At 36.5% G+C, this 17,402-nt stretch overlaps 1 protein-coding gene across 3 annotated transcripts in view; it reads right to left on the bottom strand.

Moving 5' to 3' along the window:
• Nucleotides 1-17,402, bottom strand: part of ATAD2B (ATPase family AAA domain containing 2B) — a 169,841-nt gene that overhangs the window by 102,830 nt on the left and 49,609 nt on the right. For all 3 annotated transcript variants that reach the window (XM_049696353.1, XM_004268079.3, XM_004268080.3), the window contains exons 7-12: nucleotides 12,875-12,991; nucleotides 9,852-9,927; nucleotides 4,878-4,976; nucleotides 3,222-3,333; nucleotides 2,698-2,813; nucleotides 1,058-1,232 (exon numbers count right to left, since the gene is read on the bottom strand). In XM_049696353.1, the coding sequence (XP_049552310.1) occupies nucleotides 1,058-1,232; nucleotides 2,698-2,813; nucleotides 3,222-3,333; nucleotides 4,878-4,976; nucleotides 9,852-9,927; nucleotides 12,875-12,991 (695 nt within the window). The remainder of the gene's footprint in view (nucleotides 1-1,057; nucleotides 1,233-2,697; nucleotides 2,814-3,221; nucleotides 3,334-4,877; nucleotides 4,977-9,851; nucleotides 9,928-12,874; nucleotides 12,992-17,402) is intronic.

Below are 17,402 nucleotides of genomic sequence, written 5' to 3'. Positions count from 1 at the left end.
GCAGATTAATGCTATGGTTTTGAATGAAACCAAGAGACATTCCTACCCCAGTAGGAAGTGGCAAAAGGAATAAGTCTGTCAAAAATTTAAAATTAAGTCATGGACAATTTGCCAGCATTCCCAAGCTAACTCTTCCCTAATCCACCAATGTTATTTTATATTATTTTCCAATTATTATTAAATTCTCTTTAAACATGAAGACTGCATATGTTTGACTTCCCAATGGACATTGAGCACCTTGAGGCTAGGAATTTTATTTTATTCCTCTTTCTAGAGCCCCCGTTACCTAGAACACAGCAGTTTTTAATACTAATATAACTAAAAATATTTGAAGTGCTTTACCAATTACAAAGGACTTTGATACACATCAACTCAGTAATGGGTCTTCAACAAATGCTTGCTGAAAGCATTTTTTTAAATGTCATGTGAATTTCCTTAGACATAACAAAATATAAGTTGCATTACCAAGTATGAATGACTTCCTTCAGTAGTTCAAACAATTAAAAGTAAATTTATATCAGGACCAATTTTTGTAAGTATTGGGAAATGATATTTTTAAAGTTACTGTTATATATAAATAGTAAAGACAGCCTACATGATATTATTCACTTACCTTACTCTGCCTTTTAAAAGCATTCGCTTAATACTGAGTTCTTCTAATACCATATTTACAACTTATGAAAATAAAGAATATACTGCTTCCTGAGATTTCTTGCACAGATATTTAACTTTTTATGCTTGTTCTACTTCCTCAGTTAGATTATAATCTAGTGATATATATGTTATATCCAGGGTTCTCAAAAGCACTTAACATGGTATTATATGCCTAGTAGCCACCTCAGTAAATATTTTGTGAATCATCTTAAATTAGTACTAGTGAAATTGCTATTAAATACCTCTAAGGCATACAAATTCAGATTACTGATCCTAAATTTAACATTGGAAATTGACTGGAATTGATTGGAAAATATGACTCGTCATGAACAGTTTGTATTTATAGACCAAACGTGTTAAGTATTCTAAAGAAGATATTCTCATATTACCTGACTTCACTTACCTGATCAAAAAGAAGCCTAAGTTGCCGCTCAGATTCGCCAACCCACTTACTTAGACAGTCTGCTCCTTTTCGCATAAAAAAAGCCACCTTTTTGTCTCCTTGACTGCACTCATTAGCTAACGCTCTGGCAACCAAGGTTTTACCTGTGCCAGGAGGGCCATAAAACAAACAGCCCCTAGAGGAATAAAGAATCAATAAAAGTAGATAAATGTTACCACCAGCACTAACAACCAATACAAAAGCATGCACCTCCCATATAATTTTGTACTAATGTATATTTTATTATTATTAGACACTGATATAGCTTTTTGTAATATACATACAAAAGTTTCACTTTGTTGAAAGTCCTCAAGGATGTTCTCAAAGAACCAAGCTTTGGTACACAAGAAATAGTTCAATCAGAGTAGAGAGTAATTTGGCAAGCTACATCAAAATTTTAAAGGTACTTTCCCTATGACCCAGAAATTTCACATTTTAGATTATATCATGTAGAAATAATCAAAAGAAAGTGAAAAAGATAGATTTTTTTAAAAACCTAAATGCTATCTATTAACAAGGGACAGATAAATACACCACTACATCTGTAATTTAAACATGAGTATGATGTCAAAAAGAATAATACACACATTATTTATGGATATGGAAAGGTGTAAAGTGAAAAATAAAGTTACATAAGGGTATTATTGAATAATCTCATTTATATTAAATGTTTAAATGTACATAATACAGGCAAAATATAAACTTATTATATGCATACATATATAAAAGAAAGCTGTTCATCCCTAAGGAGTAGGATTACTTTCTGCTTATAATACTTTTTGTTTATAACTCCATTTTTTAAAGTTTCTCCCAAGGCTATACTACTTTAATGGCTTTGAAAAAAATAACAATTATTTTTAAAATTCAAGTTATATCATATAAGAAGTAAATAAATTGCTACTATGATTTCTAAAAGCCACTGCAGAATTACAGGCCAACTCTTAACCCACTCAAACAGAAGATGACTCTTTAACAAGATTTTCTGCATCCTTAAACACATGAATAATAAATTAGAAACACATGAATAATAAATTAGAAATAAAAAGGGATATTTCACAGTTTAAGTCTGTATGCACATCTTCAAAATATTTTATTCTGCCCAATTTCCTTTGACATAATTTCTCAGCCTTTACTAATAGTTAACTAGCTAACCACCTCATGATCAAACACAATCTGATCATAAAAATAAACTATCAAGCTTACCATTTCAAAAATACCACATCAATGAGTCAAAGCAACACTTCGCTGAAACTGTGCTTTCAAAGACTAACCAGTATACCGTATCAAACTGAATGCTATTAGGAGACCAAATTAAGGAAAATCCACTTAGGCGATCCACTTGTAAATTCAAGGCCTGTGTAAAGAATCTCATCCTGTGTCTGACTCTTAAATGCTGAAATATAAACTTCAAGAACACACTTAGTACCACAGCTTTTGAGCCCTAAATAATAAAATTTCATTCCTAATTCTCATTGCTAGAACACATCAAATAAATACATATGAAATATTTATAAATAATATTTAGATTTATAATCACCTACTAATTGAAATTTGATAAATTAACAGTAATAAAAATAATAAACATCTAGGACATTACTCACCTTGGAGGCTGAATTTTAAATTTTTCAAAAATTTCTGGATATAAAAGTGGGAATACTACCATTTCCTTTAGTGCATGAATATGATGGCTCAATCCACCTATGCTATCAAATCGCACCTTGGAAAGAAGTGGAAAAGTTTATTACAAAATAATTTTAACCGTTTATAGATTTCTTTTTAATTTATGAGATAATCTTATGATTCCAAAATATATGCCTTCAGCAGGAACTGAAGTTTAAACATAAAGTTCATATATAAAGTTAAACAGAGTTCAAAAAACTATACTTTGGGGAATTCCCTGCAGGTCCAGTGGTTAGGACTCTGTGCTTCCACTGCAGGAGGCACAGGTTCAATCCCTGGTTGGGGAACTAAGATCTCGCATGCCGCGCGACAAAAGAACAACAACCACCAAAAAAAACCCCACTAACAATGGTGATCTTCTACTTTTATTGTGTGTTGTGTTAGAAACAAGTAATGACCTTTAAAAAAAAAAAACTATTTATAGAAAAACATTTACAAAACTTACTGATTTATCAATGTTCATTGGATCAACATCAGCCAAGCTTGCACCCACTTTGACACGTTCTCGGAGAATACCACTAGCTAAATCTTCTGCTCTTAAGTTCATAGGCAAACATCTGAAATTCATAAACATTCAAGTAGACAGCATTAAAGTTTCATATTCTTAATGTCATAAGCAAGTTTAAATCTTTGTTGACACATTTTCATCTTCCTCCCTTTTCTCATAACCCAGAAAATGACAAGAGATTTCATATTTTTAAACTACTTTTCCTAAATTCTTTTCAACAGGCCAGAAATAAATTTATTCACTAGAGAAAGCAAATAAGATCATGAATCTCTTTGTCCAAAAAGCCCAATCTAGTCTAAATTAGAAAACTTAACAAACCTGATGTTCCACATTATATAAGCATAAAATAAAAAGACCTACTATAAATACTATAATATATGGCATTAAATGAACTCAAGCTTTATTATAACATTTAAATTTATCCTCAGATATTATGTGGGTATGTCTACTCAGTTTACATGATTGAAGAAATAAATTTCCCTCTGTTTTATTCAAGGGAAACCAATTTTAGACCCTATTTTGAAAACTAAGCATTATCATTTGTGTGACTACCTTAAAATACATTTTTAGCTACTTAAAATCCTATATGATATTAATGTAATTACCCCTAAGAAAATATAATCTACTTCCTCTTTTAACATTGCATAAACACCAAAAGATGACATAAATAGCCTAAAAAAAGTACAGCTTCTACAATGAATGTACTTTCACTGACATTTCTGAATCCTAACTTACTTTAAAAATCTATTTCCAAAGCAGGTAACAGAATAGTTCAGATTAAAGAGGCATTAAATTCTTTTATTTAAACTTAGATTTTTCTCTTACATTTTCTTTCCATCATCCACATGTGGAACTCTTTTTAGCATACAATCTACACCAACCCAAACTTGTTTCCAAGACCAGCTAACTGAAAACTTGGTATTTCTACAATAGATATATAATGCCAAATTATAGAAATGCTTTCCTAAACGTAAAATTTCTAAATAAAATGTACCTTTAGTATTATAAATATAAGCTAGAAAATTAACTTAAATTTTAAAGAATAAATTATAATTTGATGCTTTAGTAACTTACTAGACAAAATACGGATTCTCTCATCCACTGAAAATTCTCAAGATTTTAGTGAGCCATGTAGCAATGAGTCATTTACTCTAGTTAAGCAAAGATCACCAGAGCTAAAACAAGTTTTCCAACAAAACCCAAGGGCTCCGGAAATAATTCTACTTACTCTTGAGTGCTATAATCATTATAAGCATCTGAAATCAACCTCATTAAGTGGATTTGGATTAGAGGAGAGGTACTGAAAAAGACTGTCCAAGAGGCTGGCCTCTTCCACTGGCTCTTTCTTTACCTTCCCACACACTATTTTATTGAGTACTTACAAAGCAAGTAATTTGTGGGAAGTTTCCCAAGGTTAGATTTCTACTCTAAAAATTACTAAGTAAATACCAAGTCGGTGTATTACTCTAGACTAAAATATGTGTTAAGTGTCACTGTTAGCAAAATGCTAGTACAGGTAAGAATCACATTCAAAAAGTTTAAACTGTTATTCCTTTTTTCTATCATGGAAATAACAAGTAAAACTGTACTAACCTATTTCTTGCTCTTGCCATGCTCTTTGATTTCCTTCTTTCAAAGCGTTCTTCATCAGAAGAAGTTGTGTCACTACTATGAATGGCATGCTTCTTTCTCCTATTTAAAGAGTAAAATCCTTAAAATCATTACAGCAGCAAAGGGCTTTTAAAAACACATTCTGAGCATCATATCTACTATTAGCTCAGTAGAAAATATACACAGTCACTCATTCATTTGGCAAATATTTATTAAGATCCCTATACTCATGCCATTTATATCTGATGAAGTAAAAACATGGTAAGTTCTACAGATAAAAAAGAAAAACAGGAGGAGGAAGAGAGGGAGGCTGTAATTTTTTAAATAGGGTAGTTCATAAAGGCATCAAGCAACAAATTGAATTTGCATCCAAATTTAGGGAATGTCTATCACTGATTGATAAATAACATTGAACTCTTATTAGAAAAGAAAGTTTATCTTTTTCTCTTCTTATTTCCCCTTTCCCAAATAATCAGAAAACAGTCCAGACACTAAAGAAAATAATATATTGGTTTACAGAGAGACAAGCATTTCCGCTTTCCACTTAAGACTTATATCCTGAAAAAAAAAAAAAAAAAACTTATATCCTGTTTGAATTTCTTATAAAATGTATAAAGTATTTTTGATGAAATAAGCAAAGAAATAGTTTACAATCAGAGCTACTATGGAATGAATAGGTAATGTATCAAGCTAAAATCATCCTCGAGGAAAAATAACAATAAATGCTTCATTATTAATATACCTGATGACATCTCTATGATACCTATGGAAATCATACAAAATGGAATCATTGTAGATTAATTTACTTCAAACTCAAACTGGCTTTCAAGGATGGTCCACAGCCTGTGCATCCCTATTTTACTGCAATTCCCACCAACCACAATAGCAAAGCCAGATTTTCCCCAACTCTCATTAAGATCTTTAACCTGTCTAATATTCCTTCTCCTGATTAATAGAAGTCCCTTCATTTCATCCTGCATCAGTTTTTAATGTCTCCCAAAACTTCAAGAAGACTGTTGCAATAACTACCTAGTCAATCTTTGCAATTCTGATATAAAACCTCTTTCCTACTTCTTTCTCTCCATCAGGAAAATGCCTGTTTCCAAGTTTCTTATTTACCCTGTGTGTGTGTGTATGTCTGTATGTGTGTGGTGGTATTCTGTGTGGTGGGGGGGTAAGCCTAATATATAAAAATGTAATATATCTGAAAATAGCACAAATGAGGTAGGCAGAAGCAACAGTGTAAGTATTGGGCTAAAGAAATGATTCCAGATGATAACTCAAATGCACAAGAACAAATGAAGAGAACCAGAATAATAAAATAAAAAGTTACTATCCAAAAGCTATAAGCATGCACTTGATTGACTTTCTTCTCTCAACTTTTTTAAATAACAGAGAATTATATAAGTAACTTTAATAATGTATTGCTAGGTTTGTAAAATGTATAAACGTAACATGTATAACAATACCACAAAAAGCTGAGTGGACCTTAAAAGGGAAGGGGCCACACCATATACAAAAGTAAGTCAAAATGGATCAAAGATCTAAACACAGAGCTAAAACTATAAACTCTTAGGAAAAACCACAGAAGTAAATCTTCATGACAGTAGATATGGCGATGGATTCTTAGATATGACATGAAAACATGAACAACAACAAAAAAGATAAACTGAACCTCATCAAAATTAAAGTCTTTTGTGCTTCAAAGAATACCATCAAGAAAGTAACAACTCACAAAATAGGATACAATATTTGCAAATCATATATCTGATAAGGAATTTGAATCTAGAATATATAAAGAGCTCTTACAAGTCAATGATAAAAAGACAACACAGGGCTTCCCTGGTGGCGCAGTGGTTGGGAGTCCGCCTGCCGATGCAGGGGACACGGGTTTGTGCCCCAGTCCGGGAGGGTCCCACATGCCGCGGAGCGGCTGGGCCCGTGAGCCATGGCTGCTGAGCCTGTGCGTCTGGAGCCTGCGCTCCGCAGTGGGAGAGGCCACAACAGTGAGAGGCCCGCGTACCGCAAACAAAAAAACAAACAAACAAAAAAAAAAACCACAACACAATTTTTACATAGGCACTGGACACAAAGAGACAGTTCTCAAAGGAAACTTTTAAAATGGCTAATAAGCACATGAAAAGATGCCTCATATCATTAGTAATCAGGGAAGTGCTATTCAAAAACCACAATGAGATACATTTCATACTTGTTAGGACAGCTAGAATCAAAAAGTCAGACAATATTAAGCGCTGGGGAGGATGTGAAAAACTGGAAGTCCCAAACACTGCTGGAGAGAATGTCAAATGGTATAGTCACTTTGGAAAACATTCAAGCAGTTCTTAAATGATTAAGCATAAAGTAATCACATGACCCAATAATTCTACCCTGAGGTATATTGTCAAGAGAAATACAAAAATATATCCGGGAATTCCCTGGCAGTAGAGTGGTTAAGACTCCATGCTTTCACTGCCAAGGATGCAGGCATGTTCGATCTCTGGTTGGGGAACTAAGATCCCACAAGCCACACAGCATGGCCAAAAAAAAAAACAAAACACATATATCCCCATAAAAGCTTGTAAATGAATTTTTATAGCACCGTTATTCATAATAGCCAAAAGCTGGAAACAACTCAAATGACCATCAACCAATGAGGAGATGGACAAAATGTGACATAGTCCTACCTTGGAACATCATTTGACAATAAAAAGGAAGGAAGTACTGATAAATGCTTCAACATGTATGAACCTAAAAAACATGTAAACTGAAAGAAGCCAGTCACAAAGACCACATATTATATTCTCATTTTTACAAAATGCCCAGAATAGGCAAACCTATGAGGAAAGAAAGCAGATTACTGGTTGCTTAGGACTTAGGGCATAGGGGTAGTGGTAGGAAGGTTAGAGTTAAAGAGAACAGGTTTCTTGCTAAGCAGATGAAACAGTATTTAAAATTGTCTGTGGCAACAGTTCCAGTTATCTGTGAATATACCAAAAAAAAAAAAAAAAGCTGAATTATATGATGTGGATCTTAATAAAGCTTTTTTTTTTAAAAAGCTACGTGAGGTCTTCCCTGGTGGCGCAGTCGTTGAGAGTCCGCCTGCCGATGCAGGGGACGTGGGTTCGTGCCCCAGAACGGGAAGATCCCACATGCCGCGGAGCGGCTGGGCCCGTGAGCCACGGCTGCTGAGCCTGTGCGTCCGGAGCCTGTGCTCCACAACAGGAGAGGCCACAACAGTGAGAGGCCCGTGTACCGCAAAAAAAAATTTTTTTTAATGTTTGCCTGAATAGAATTGCAAGGATGGAAGATAAAAAGAATAAAATCTCTCAGGAAAAAAAAGGGGAGCGCAAAAACGACAAAGAAAAATGAGAGAAAAGGCAAGTGCCACAGAGGACCAATGTCCAATGTTGGACTAACATAACAGTAGTTACTAAGCAGAAGAGGAAAAAAATGAAGAGAAGAAACCTAACAAAAAATAATACAAGAAAATATCCCAGAGTTGAAAAAAAAAAAATCTCCAAACCAATAGGGCCTAGAGCAAGAGGCTCAAAAAACTGAACAAACGAACAAAAATATATATATACACACATATATATATATATATATATATTTATGTTCATCTACAAAGAAACAAGATATTAAACCAGACTGAATTCTCAACAGCAACAATATGTCATGGAGCACGGTGAAGCAAGAACTTTAAAGGTTTAGAGGAAACCTATTTGGATCTACAATTCTCTTAACTCACAAAACTACTGGGAACTATGAAAATAGAAGACATTTTCAAAGATGCAAAGTTGACTTCCACAAATTCTTTCCGAGTAAATTACTTGAGATTATATTCCTGCAAAATGATACAGTAAAGCAAAAAGGAGAAAGACATCAGATCCAGTAAGTGGTGGATCCAAACCATGAAAGCAATCTTAAGTCCTACAGCAGTCACTTTGCTGCAGGTCTAAAAAAGTATCCCCCCAAAGTGGAACAGAAAGATGACATTAGGAGAGATGTCATCTGACAAAAAAACATATGAATGCTTTGGTATGTTCAGAAGCTAGGAAAACTTGATACTACTTGAATGTTAAAAAGGAGAATTCTTGGGACTTCCCTGGTGGTCCACTGGTTAAGACTCTGAATTCCCAATGCAGAGGGCCGGAATTCTGGTCAGGGAACTAGATCCTACATGCCGCAACTACGATCCCACATGCTGCAACTAAAGATCCCACATGCCTCAATTAAGACCCAGCGCAGCTAAATAAATTATTTATTTATTTATTTATTTTTTAAAAAGGAGAACTCTTGAAATCATCACCTTTACTGAGACTATCAGGTGATCTCATTGGGTCCTTTTTCTCCATTTACATGAATCACTTCAAGAAGCCCCACACATTCCTGTCCCTGAAGGAATATGTAGGCTGTGCAGAAGGTGATACAATCGCCCCCATTCCTATCCCTTTGAACTCTATGTTCCCCTTCACCCCACTATCTTTTTCCAAGCATTTGTCATGATCTGACACACTATGTTTATGTATCCATTAGTTTATCTCCCTCTAGTAGAATGTAAGCTCCGAGAGAAGAGGGATTTTTACATTTTTAACTTCTGAATATCCAATGCCTTGAATGATATTTGGTGCGTACAGAAAATACACAACATAGATTTGTTGAATGAAAGAATAAACTTAATTCCAGGAGCATTTCCCATTGAGTGGCCAGAGGTAGTAATAAAATCCACAGAGGAGGGCTTCCCTGGTGGCGCAGTGGTTGAGAGTCCGCCTGCCGATGCAGGGAACACGGGTTCATGCCCCGGTCCGGGAAGATCCCACATGCCACGGAGCGGCTGGGCCCGTGAGCCATGGCCGCTGAGCCTGTGCGTCCGGAGCCTGTGCTCCGCAACGGGAGAGGCCACAACAGTGAGAGGCCCGCGTATGGAAAAGAAAAAAAAAAACTAACAAAACATACCTGATATGACTCCTTCTTGCTGGAGATCTGTGAATATCAAAGAGCGTATTTTCCCTCTTTTTTTGATGAGCTGGTACTGAAAGAAAAAAAGAAAAAAAAAAGAACATAGAAATAACTGATAATAAATTGATAAACTGATGTATTAAAGAAGAAATTAGTTCTGTTAACTTTCTGAACAGAAGCCAGTCATATGTCTTCAAGTTCTAAATGCTGCCTAGAAGAAGCACAACAAAAATTAAAACTTTGTGGTAAATACTGTAAGTTTCAAATAAACATTCTAGAAAAGAATATTAAGCTAAATCTTTGTGACTTTGGGTTAAACAAAGATCTCTTTGACACATCACCAAAGCACAACCCATTAAAAAATTTTTGAGAGCAACTTCCCTGGTGGCACAGTGGTTAAGAACCCGCCTGCCAATGCAGGGAACACGGGTTCAATCCCTGGTCTGGGAAGATCCCACATGGCTTGGAGCAGCTAAGCCTGTGTGCCACAACTACTGAGCCTTCACTCTACAGCCCGTGAGCCACAACTACTGAGCCCATGTGCCACAACTACTGAAGCCCAGGTGCCTAGAGCCCATGCTCTGCAACAAGAGAAGCCACCGCAAAGAAGAGTAGCCCCCACTCTCCGCAGCTAACTAGAGAAAGCCTGTGCACAGCAACGAAGACCCAAAGCAGCCAAAAATAAATAAATAAATAAATTTATAAAAAATAAATTTTTTCGGGCTTCCCTGGTGGCGCAGTGGTTGAGAGTCCGCCTGCCGATACAGGGGACGCGGGTTCGTGCCCCGGTCTGGGAGAATCCCACATGCCACGGAGCGGCTGAGCCCATGAGCCATGGCCGTTGAACCTGCGCGTCTGGAGCCTGTGCTCCGCAACAGGAGAGGCCACAGCAGTGAGAGGCCCACATACCGCAAAAAAAATAATAAATTTTTTCATAAACTGAAATTCATCAAAATTACAAATTCTTCTCTTTGAAAGACACTATTAAGAGAATTTTTTTTTAAAGCTACAGACTGAGAAACTATTTACAAATCACAAGGACTGATACCTGAAGTACATAAGGAACTCTCAAAACTTCAATAATAAAAAAACAAACAGCTTAATTGAAAACATGGGCAAGAGATTTGAATACTTCACCAGAGATAATGTTGGCAAATCAGCACATAAAAATATGCTCAACATCATTAGTAATTAGGGAAATGTAAATTAAAACTATAATAAATATGTATTAAAATTAACTTGGAAAAATAACCACACCAAATGTTGGCAAGAATATGGAGCAACTGAAACTCTCATACACTCTTAGTGAGAATGTAAGCAGTATAATCACCTTGGAAGAGTTTGGTAATTTCTTAGAAACTTAAACATACACATAATCATAAAATGCAGCCATTCCACTCCTAGGTGTTTATAAGAAAAATGAAAATATATGTCCAAACAAAGACTTGCAAACATATGTTCATAACAACTTTATTTATAATAGCCAGACACCAGAAATGTCAACAATCCAAATGTCCATCAACAAATGAATGGATAAACAAATTGTGATATATCCATACAATGGAATGCTACTCAGCAATAAAAAGAAAAACACTACTGTTAAAGTTGACAACATGGATGAGTCTTACAATTATTATATTGAGTGAAAGAAATCAGACCAAAAAAAGAGTATATACTGTATATAAAATTAAAGAAAATGTAAACTAATCTATGGTGACAGAAAGCAGATGAGATCTGTCACTGCCTGAGGGTTAGGAGTGGGGAGGCAAAAGAAAGTTAGGAGTAGATTATAAACAGGCAGAACGAAATTTGGGGGAGTTGATGAACATGTTCGTTACCTTGAGTGCAGTGACAGTTTCATAGGTATATCCCTCAGATAGTTCAAACTTGCCAAATTGTACACATGAAATATTATATATGCAATGGCAGTGAACTACATATAAATTATACCTCTTTAATAACGCTTTAAAAAAAACTAGAAAAATGGCTCACAATCTTTTTTCTGTCCCAACATACCTCCCCCATTATTAACAGGGCTATCTTTGACAGTGACTCTTAACTGGAGTAGAGAAATGTCTACATACTTGGGCAAGCTTCTTGTGAGGTAACTCTAATAATTCCAGAGAATCAATCACTGCTTCAGAGCGTTAAGAGTTTGAATAAAATGATCCAGGTTCTTCCTTGAAAACATTATGCTAAGTGAAAGAAGCTAGACACAAAGGTCACATATAGGCAAATCTATCGAGACAGAAAGTATCAATACATTAGTGACTGCTAAGGGCTGTGGGGATGCAAGTGTAGAAGTCATAAAATGTCCTGGAATTAGATAGTGGTGATGACTGCACACCCTTGTGAATACTAAGAAGCAATAAACTGTACAGATTAAAAATCAGCAAAACCCAGCAAAAATGGTAAATTTCATGATATGTGAATTTTATTTCAATTTTTTAAGAATTGGAGGAAATCAATAGTGATGGAATTTCCCAACAGCTGGGAAGAAAGTCAATAAAACAGTACCTGTGGAACTGATTACCTGTCATTAGATTTAAAAGCATTAAGATACGGGCTTCCCTGGTGGCACAGTGGTTGAGAGTCCGCCTGCCGATGCAGGGGACACAGGTTCATGCCCCGGTCCGGGAAGATCCCACATGCCACGGAGCGGCTGGGCCCGTGACCCATGGCCACTGAGCCTGTGCGTCCGGAGCCTGTGCTCCGCAACGGGAGAGGCCGCGACAGTGAGAGGCCCACGTACCGCAAAAAAAAAAAAGATAAACTTTTTCCTTCTCAAAAAAAAAAAACCAAAAACAAAACACAAACATAGGTTACTGGCCAAGTTGCCCTCTTCTGACTGTAGCTGAATTATCAATACTTAACCACTCGGAACACAGAGAAACTTGCCCTAAAGAACTGCTATAAGAGATTTCATTCTTTTAAATTCAGCAACACTGATTTTTTTAAGGGGTGGAGTAGAATAAGCTACTCTACTACAAAAAGGAAAGAAGTTACTTAGAGTCTCTTACCTATTGGAGGTGCTTGGTATCGATCCACTGTTTTTCTTTGTCTCAAATTATATGGCCTATCGTTTTCTTCTCCTTCTGCCTCTTCAACCTCAATATCTCCATCTTCCTCTTGAGATTCTAGTTTCACACACACACACATACACACAAAATAAAATACTGTTTTAATCCACAAGGATTGGTCCACTCTAGAACTGAATATTTATATTTTTATTTTATTCTTTCTGCACAAGTTAGCTTTAAAAATGTCAACATTGTATGATACAGCATAAATCAATACAATTAAAAATGAACCCTGATGGGGACTTCCCTGGTGGCACAGTGATTAAGAATCCACCTGCCAATGGAGGGGACACGGGTTCAATCCCTGGTCCAGGAAGAGATCCCGCATGTCGCAGGGCAACTAAGCCCCTGTGCCACAACTACCGAGCCTGTACTCTAGAGCCTGCGAGCCACAACTACTGAGCCCTCGCACCACAACTACTGAGCCCTCGCACCACAACTACTGAAGCCCGCACGCCTAGAGCCCAGAGCCCATGCTCCACAATTAAGAGAAGCCACCTCAATGAGGGGCCTACGCACCACAACTAAGAGTGGCCCCAGCTCACCACAGCTAGAGGGGGCCTGCGTGCAGCAACGAAGACCCAATGCAGCCAAAAAAATAATAATAATAATAAACATTTTAAAAAACTTAGAGTAAGCTTTCAGATGTCATGAGTAAATTGTAAAGTCCTTTGCATTTTTAGTTTCTTATTTCACTGAGCATGGCTGACAGTTTTAACATTTTTTTCAATGTCTTAATATGTTATAGTGACAATTAATGTGTTATAGTGACAATTCCTATAGTTAAAAAGTTAATCATAAAGTACATTGCATTTGAGGACCATAAGCTTATAAAGTTTCACCAGACTTTTATTTTAAACTATAAATAGATGTCACATTATAGCTATAGCCAAACTGCTTTTTTTTTTTTTTTTAATTTATATTTTTGGGCCACGCCGGGCAGCATGTGGAATCTTAGTTCCCCCACCAGGGATTGAACCCATGCCCCCCTGCATTGGAAGCACAGAGTCTTAACCACTAGACTGCCAGGGAAGTCCCCCAAACCACATTTTAAAAATAAACTTTTAGAATTTATGTACATTATAATTTACTTTTTATTTATTTATTTTAAAATTTAGTTTTGGCTGCGTTGGGTCTTCATTGCTGCGTGCGGGCTTTCTCTAGTTGTGGTGAGCAGGGGCTACTCTTTGTTGTGGTGCACAGGCTTCTCATTGTGGTGGCTTCTCCTGTTGTGGAACACGGGCTCTAGGCATGCTGGCTTCAGTAGTTGTGGCTCGAGGGCTCTAGAGTGCAGGCTCAGTAGCTGTGGCGCACGGGCTCAGTTACTCCACAGCATGTGGGATCTTCCCAGACCAGAGATCTAACCTGCGTCCCTGCCCTGGCTGGTGGATTCTTAACCACTGCACCACCAGGGAAGTCCCGTAATTTATTTTTTAAATGTATAGCTAGGTGAATTATCATAAAGTGATCACTCATGTCAAGGCATAAACTATTACCAATACCCCAGAAATCTACTTTATGCTCTCTCTCAATCCCTGCCTGAATTTTTCTACCAAAATGACTAATCTGTGTTTACCTGTTGTCAACAGGCCTAACAAATCATTATACTGCCAACAAAAATTGCTCTTGCTGTAAGATAAGTAATTATCTTTTAAGCATTTTTTTGAACTATCAAGTAGTATGTGAATATTGACCTTATTCAGTGGTTAATTGGGCATTGAATGAAGTGTGCTGTAATAAAGTTTTGAGTCATTCTATTATTGCTTTGTATGACCAAAAAGGTAATAAAAAAGACTGAAAGGTCATAGGTAAATCAGGAGCTCAAATATGATCATATTGATATATTTAGCAGAGAACTAATATTTTTTTTTTTTCAAATACCCAGTATTCAGTCATTTAATAGTTTTTTAATTTAATAACTAATTCTATACTGTTTAGCGTATCACAGAGTAAGCCACTGGAGATAAAAAGATGAAGCACGACTGTGCTTATGAACTAGTGAGGGAGATAAGCACAGATTTAAGCCATTACAACTAAGTTAAAGTAGGTGACAATTAAGCCCATCATTCCATGAGAAGAGTACTTTTCATACCTGTTCCCTCAAAAGTGAATGCCCTGAACCCCAGTCATCCATCTGCTTGGTTAATATGGAATCAGAAAACCACATGTAGAAACACTGGCTGAGGTAAATTCATTTCAAAACTCACTCATCCACAATCCATATGTCTGACAGAGCTGACACTTTTATAGCTTCATAACAGAGTCATTGCCTCAACCTGGTTTTGGTTTATATAGAGAACACACCTTTCTCTGAGCAGATCCACTGAGGTATCTCTAACACAGACTTACCTGCCTGGCTTACAAAACTTCATTTATTTAGAAAACGTGTGTTTATTAGGTTTTTTTTTTTTTTTTAAATTTACGAATATTTCATTGTTGTAAAGTTAAAGCCATAAAAATAATCAAATGGCCTGCTATCATACCGTTAGAAGAAAAAAAAAAAGGTGTTCATGAGAGTTCCATATTAGAATACAAGTTTTCCTTAGGCACCTGTTTATGTATGCTATTCTGCTCTTTACAATAAATAATTAAATTTAAAAGACTTAATTCCTCACTTATAAGACCTTATTAGCTTACAAATTACATATTGACCTATGCTAAATTTTATACCGACCCATGCTAATGAATTCAGTACAGAAAACAAAAAACACTGCACTCAAGCAAACTACATATATATATATATATATATATATAACTTATATGAGAATTGCTACTCCAGCTTTCTTTTGGTTTCCATTTGCATGAAATACCTTTTTCCATCCCCTTACTTTCAGTCTGTATGTGTCTCTAGGTCTGAAGTGGGTCTCTTGTAGACAGCAAATATATGGGTCTTGTTTTTGTATCCATTCAGCCAATCTGTGTCTTTTGGTGGGAGCATTTAGTCCATTTACATTTAAGGTAATTATCGATATGTGTGTTCCCATTCCCATTTTCTTAATTGTTTGGGGTTTGTTATTGTAGGTCTTTTCCTTCTTTTGTGTTTCTTGCCTAGAGAAGTTCCTTTAGCAGTTGTTGTAGAGCTGGTTTGGTGGTGCTGAACTCTCTCAGCTTTTGCTTGTCTGTAAAGGTTTTAATTTCTCCATCAAATCTGAATGAGATCCTTGCTGGGTAGAGTAATCTTGGTTGCAGGTTTTTCTCCTTCAACACTTTCAATATGTCCTGCCACTCCCTTCTGGCTTGCAGAGTTTCTGCTGAAAGATCAGCTGTTAACCTTATGGGGATTCCCTTGTGTGTTATTTGTTGTTTTTCCCTTGCTGCTTTTAATATGTTTTCTTTGTATTTAATTTTTGACAGTTTGATTAATATGTGTCTTGGCGTATTTCTCCTTGGATTTATCCTGTATGGGACTCTCTGTGCTTCCTGGACTTGATTAACTATTTCCTTTCCCATATTAGGGAAGTTTTCAACTATAATCTCTTCAAATATTTTCTCAGTCCCTTTCTTTTTCTCTTCTTCTTCTGGAACCCCTCTAATTCGAATGTTGGTGCGTTTAATGTTGTCCCAGAGGTCTCTGAGACTGTCCTCAGTTCTTTTCATTCTTTTTTCTTTATTCTGCTCTGCAGTAGTTATTTCCACTATTTTATCTTCCAGGTCACTTATCCGTTCTTCTGCCTCAGTTATTCTGCTATTAATCCCATCTAGAGTACTTTTAATTTCATTTATTGTGTTGTTCATCGTTGCTTGTTTCATCTTTAGTTCTTCTAGGTCCTTGTTAACTGATTCTTGCATTTTGTCCATTCTATTGTCCATTCTATCTCCAAGATTTCGGATCAACCTTACTATCATTATTCTGAGTTCTTTTTCCAGTAGACTGCCTATTTCCTCTTCATTTGTTAGGTCTGGTGGGTTTTTATCTTGCTCCTTCATCTGCTGTGTGTTTTTCTGTCTTTTCATTTTGCTTATCTTACTGTGTTTGTGGTCTCCTTTTTTGCAGGCTGAAGGTTCGTAGTTCCTGTTGTTTTTTGTGTCTGTCCCCAGTGGCTAAGGTTGGTTCAGTGGGTTGTGTCGGCTTCCTGGTGGAGGGTACTAGTGCCTGTGTTCTGGTGGATGAGGCTGGATCTTGTCTTTCTGGTGGGCAGGTCCACGTCTGGTGGTGTGTTTTGGGGTGTCTGTAGACTTATTATGATTTTGGGCAGCCTCTCTGCTAATGGGTGGGGTTGTGTTCCTGTCTTGCTAGTTGTTTGGCATAGGATGTCCAGCACTGTAGCTTGCTGGTCGTTGAGTGAAGCTGGGTGCTGGCGTTGAGATGGAGATCTCTCGGAGATTTTTGCTGTTTGATATTATGTGCAGCTGGGAGGCCTCTTGTGGACCAGTGTCCTGAAGTTGGCTCTCCCACCTCAGAGGCACAGCACTGACTCCTGGCTGCAGCACCAAGAGCCTTTCATCCACAGGGCTCCTTAATTTGGGA

The sequence above is a fragment of the Orcinus orca genome, chromosome 13 (genome assembly GCF_937001465.1).
Source record: "Orcinus orca chromosome 13, mOrcOrc1.1, whole genome shotgun sequence".
NCBI lineage: Eukaryota > Metazoa > Chordata > Mammalia > Artiodactyla > Delphinidae > Orcinus > Orcinus orca.
Note: the sequence above shows the minus strand (reverse complement) of the source record. Positions and strands in the feature narration are given on the sequence as shown.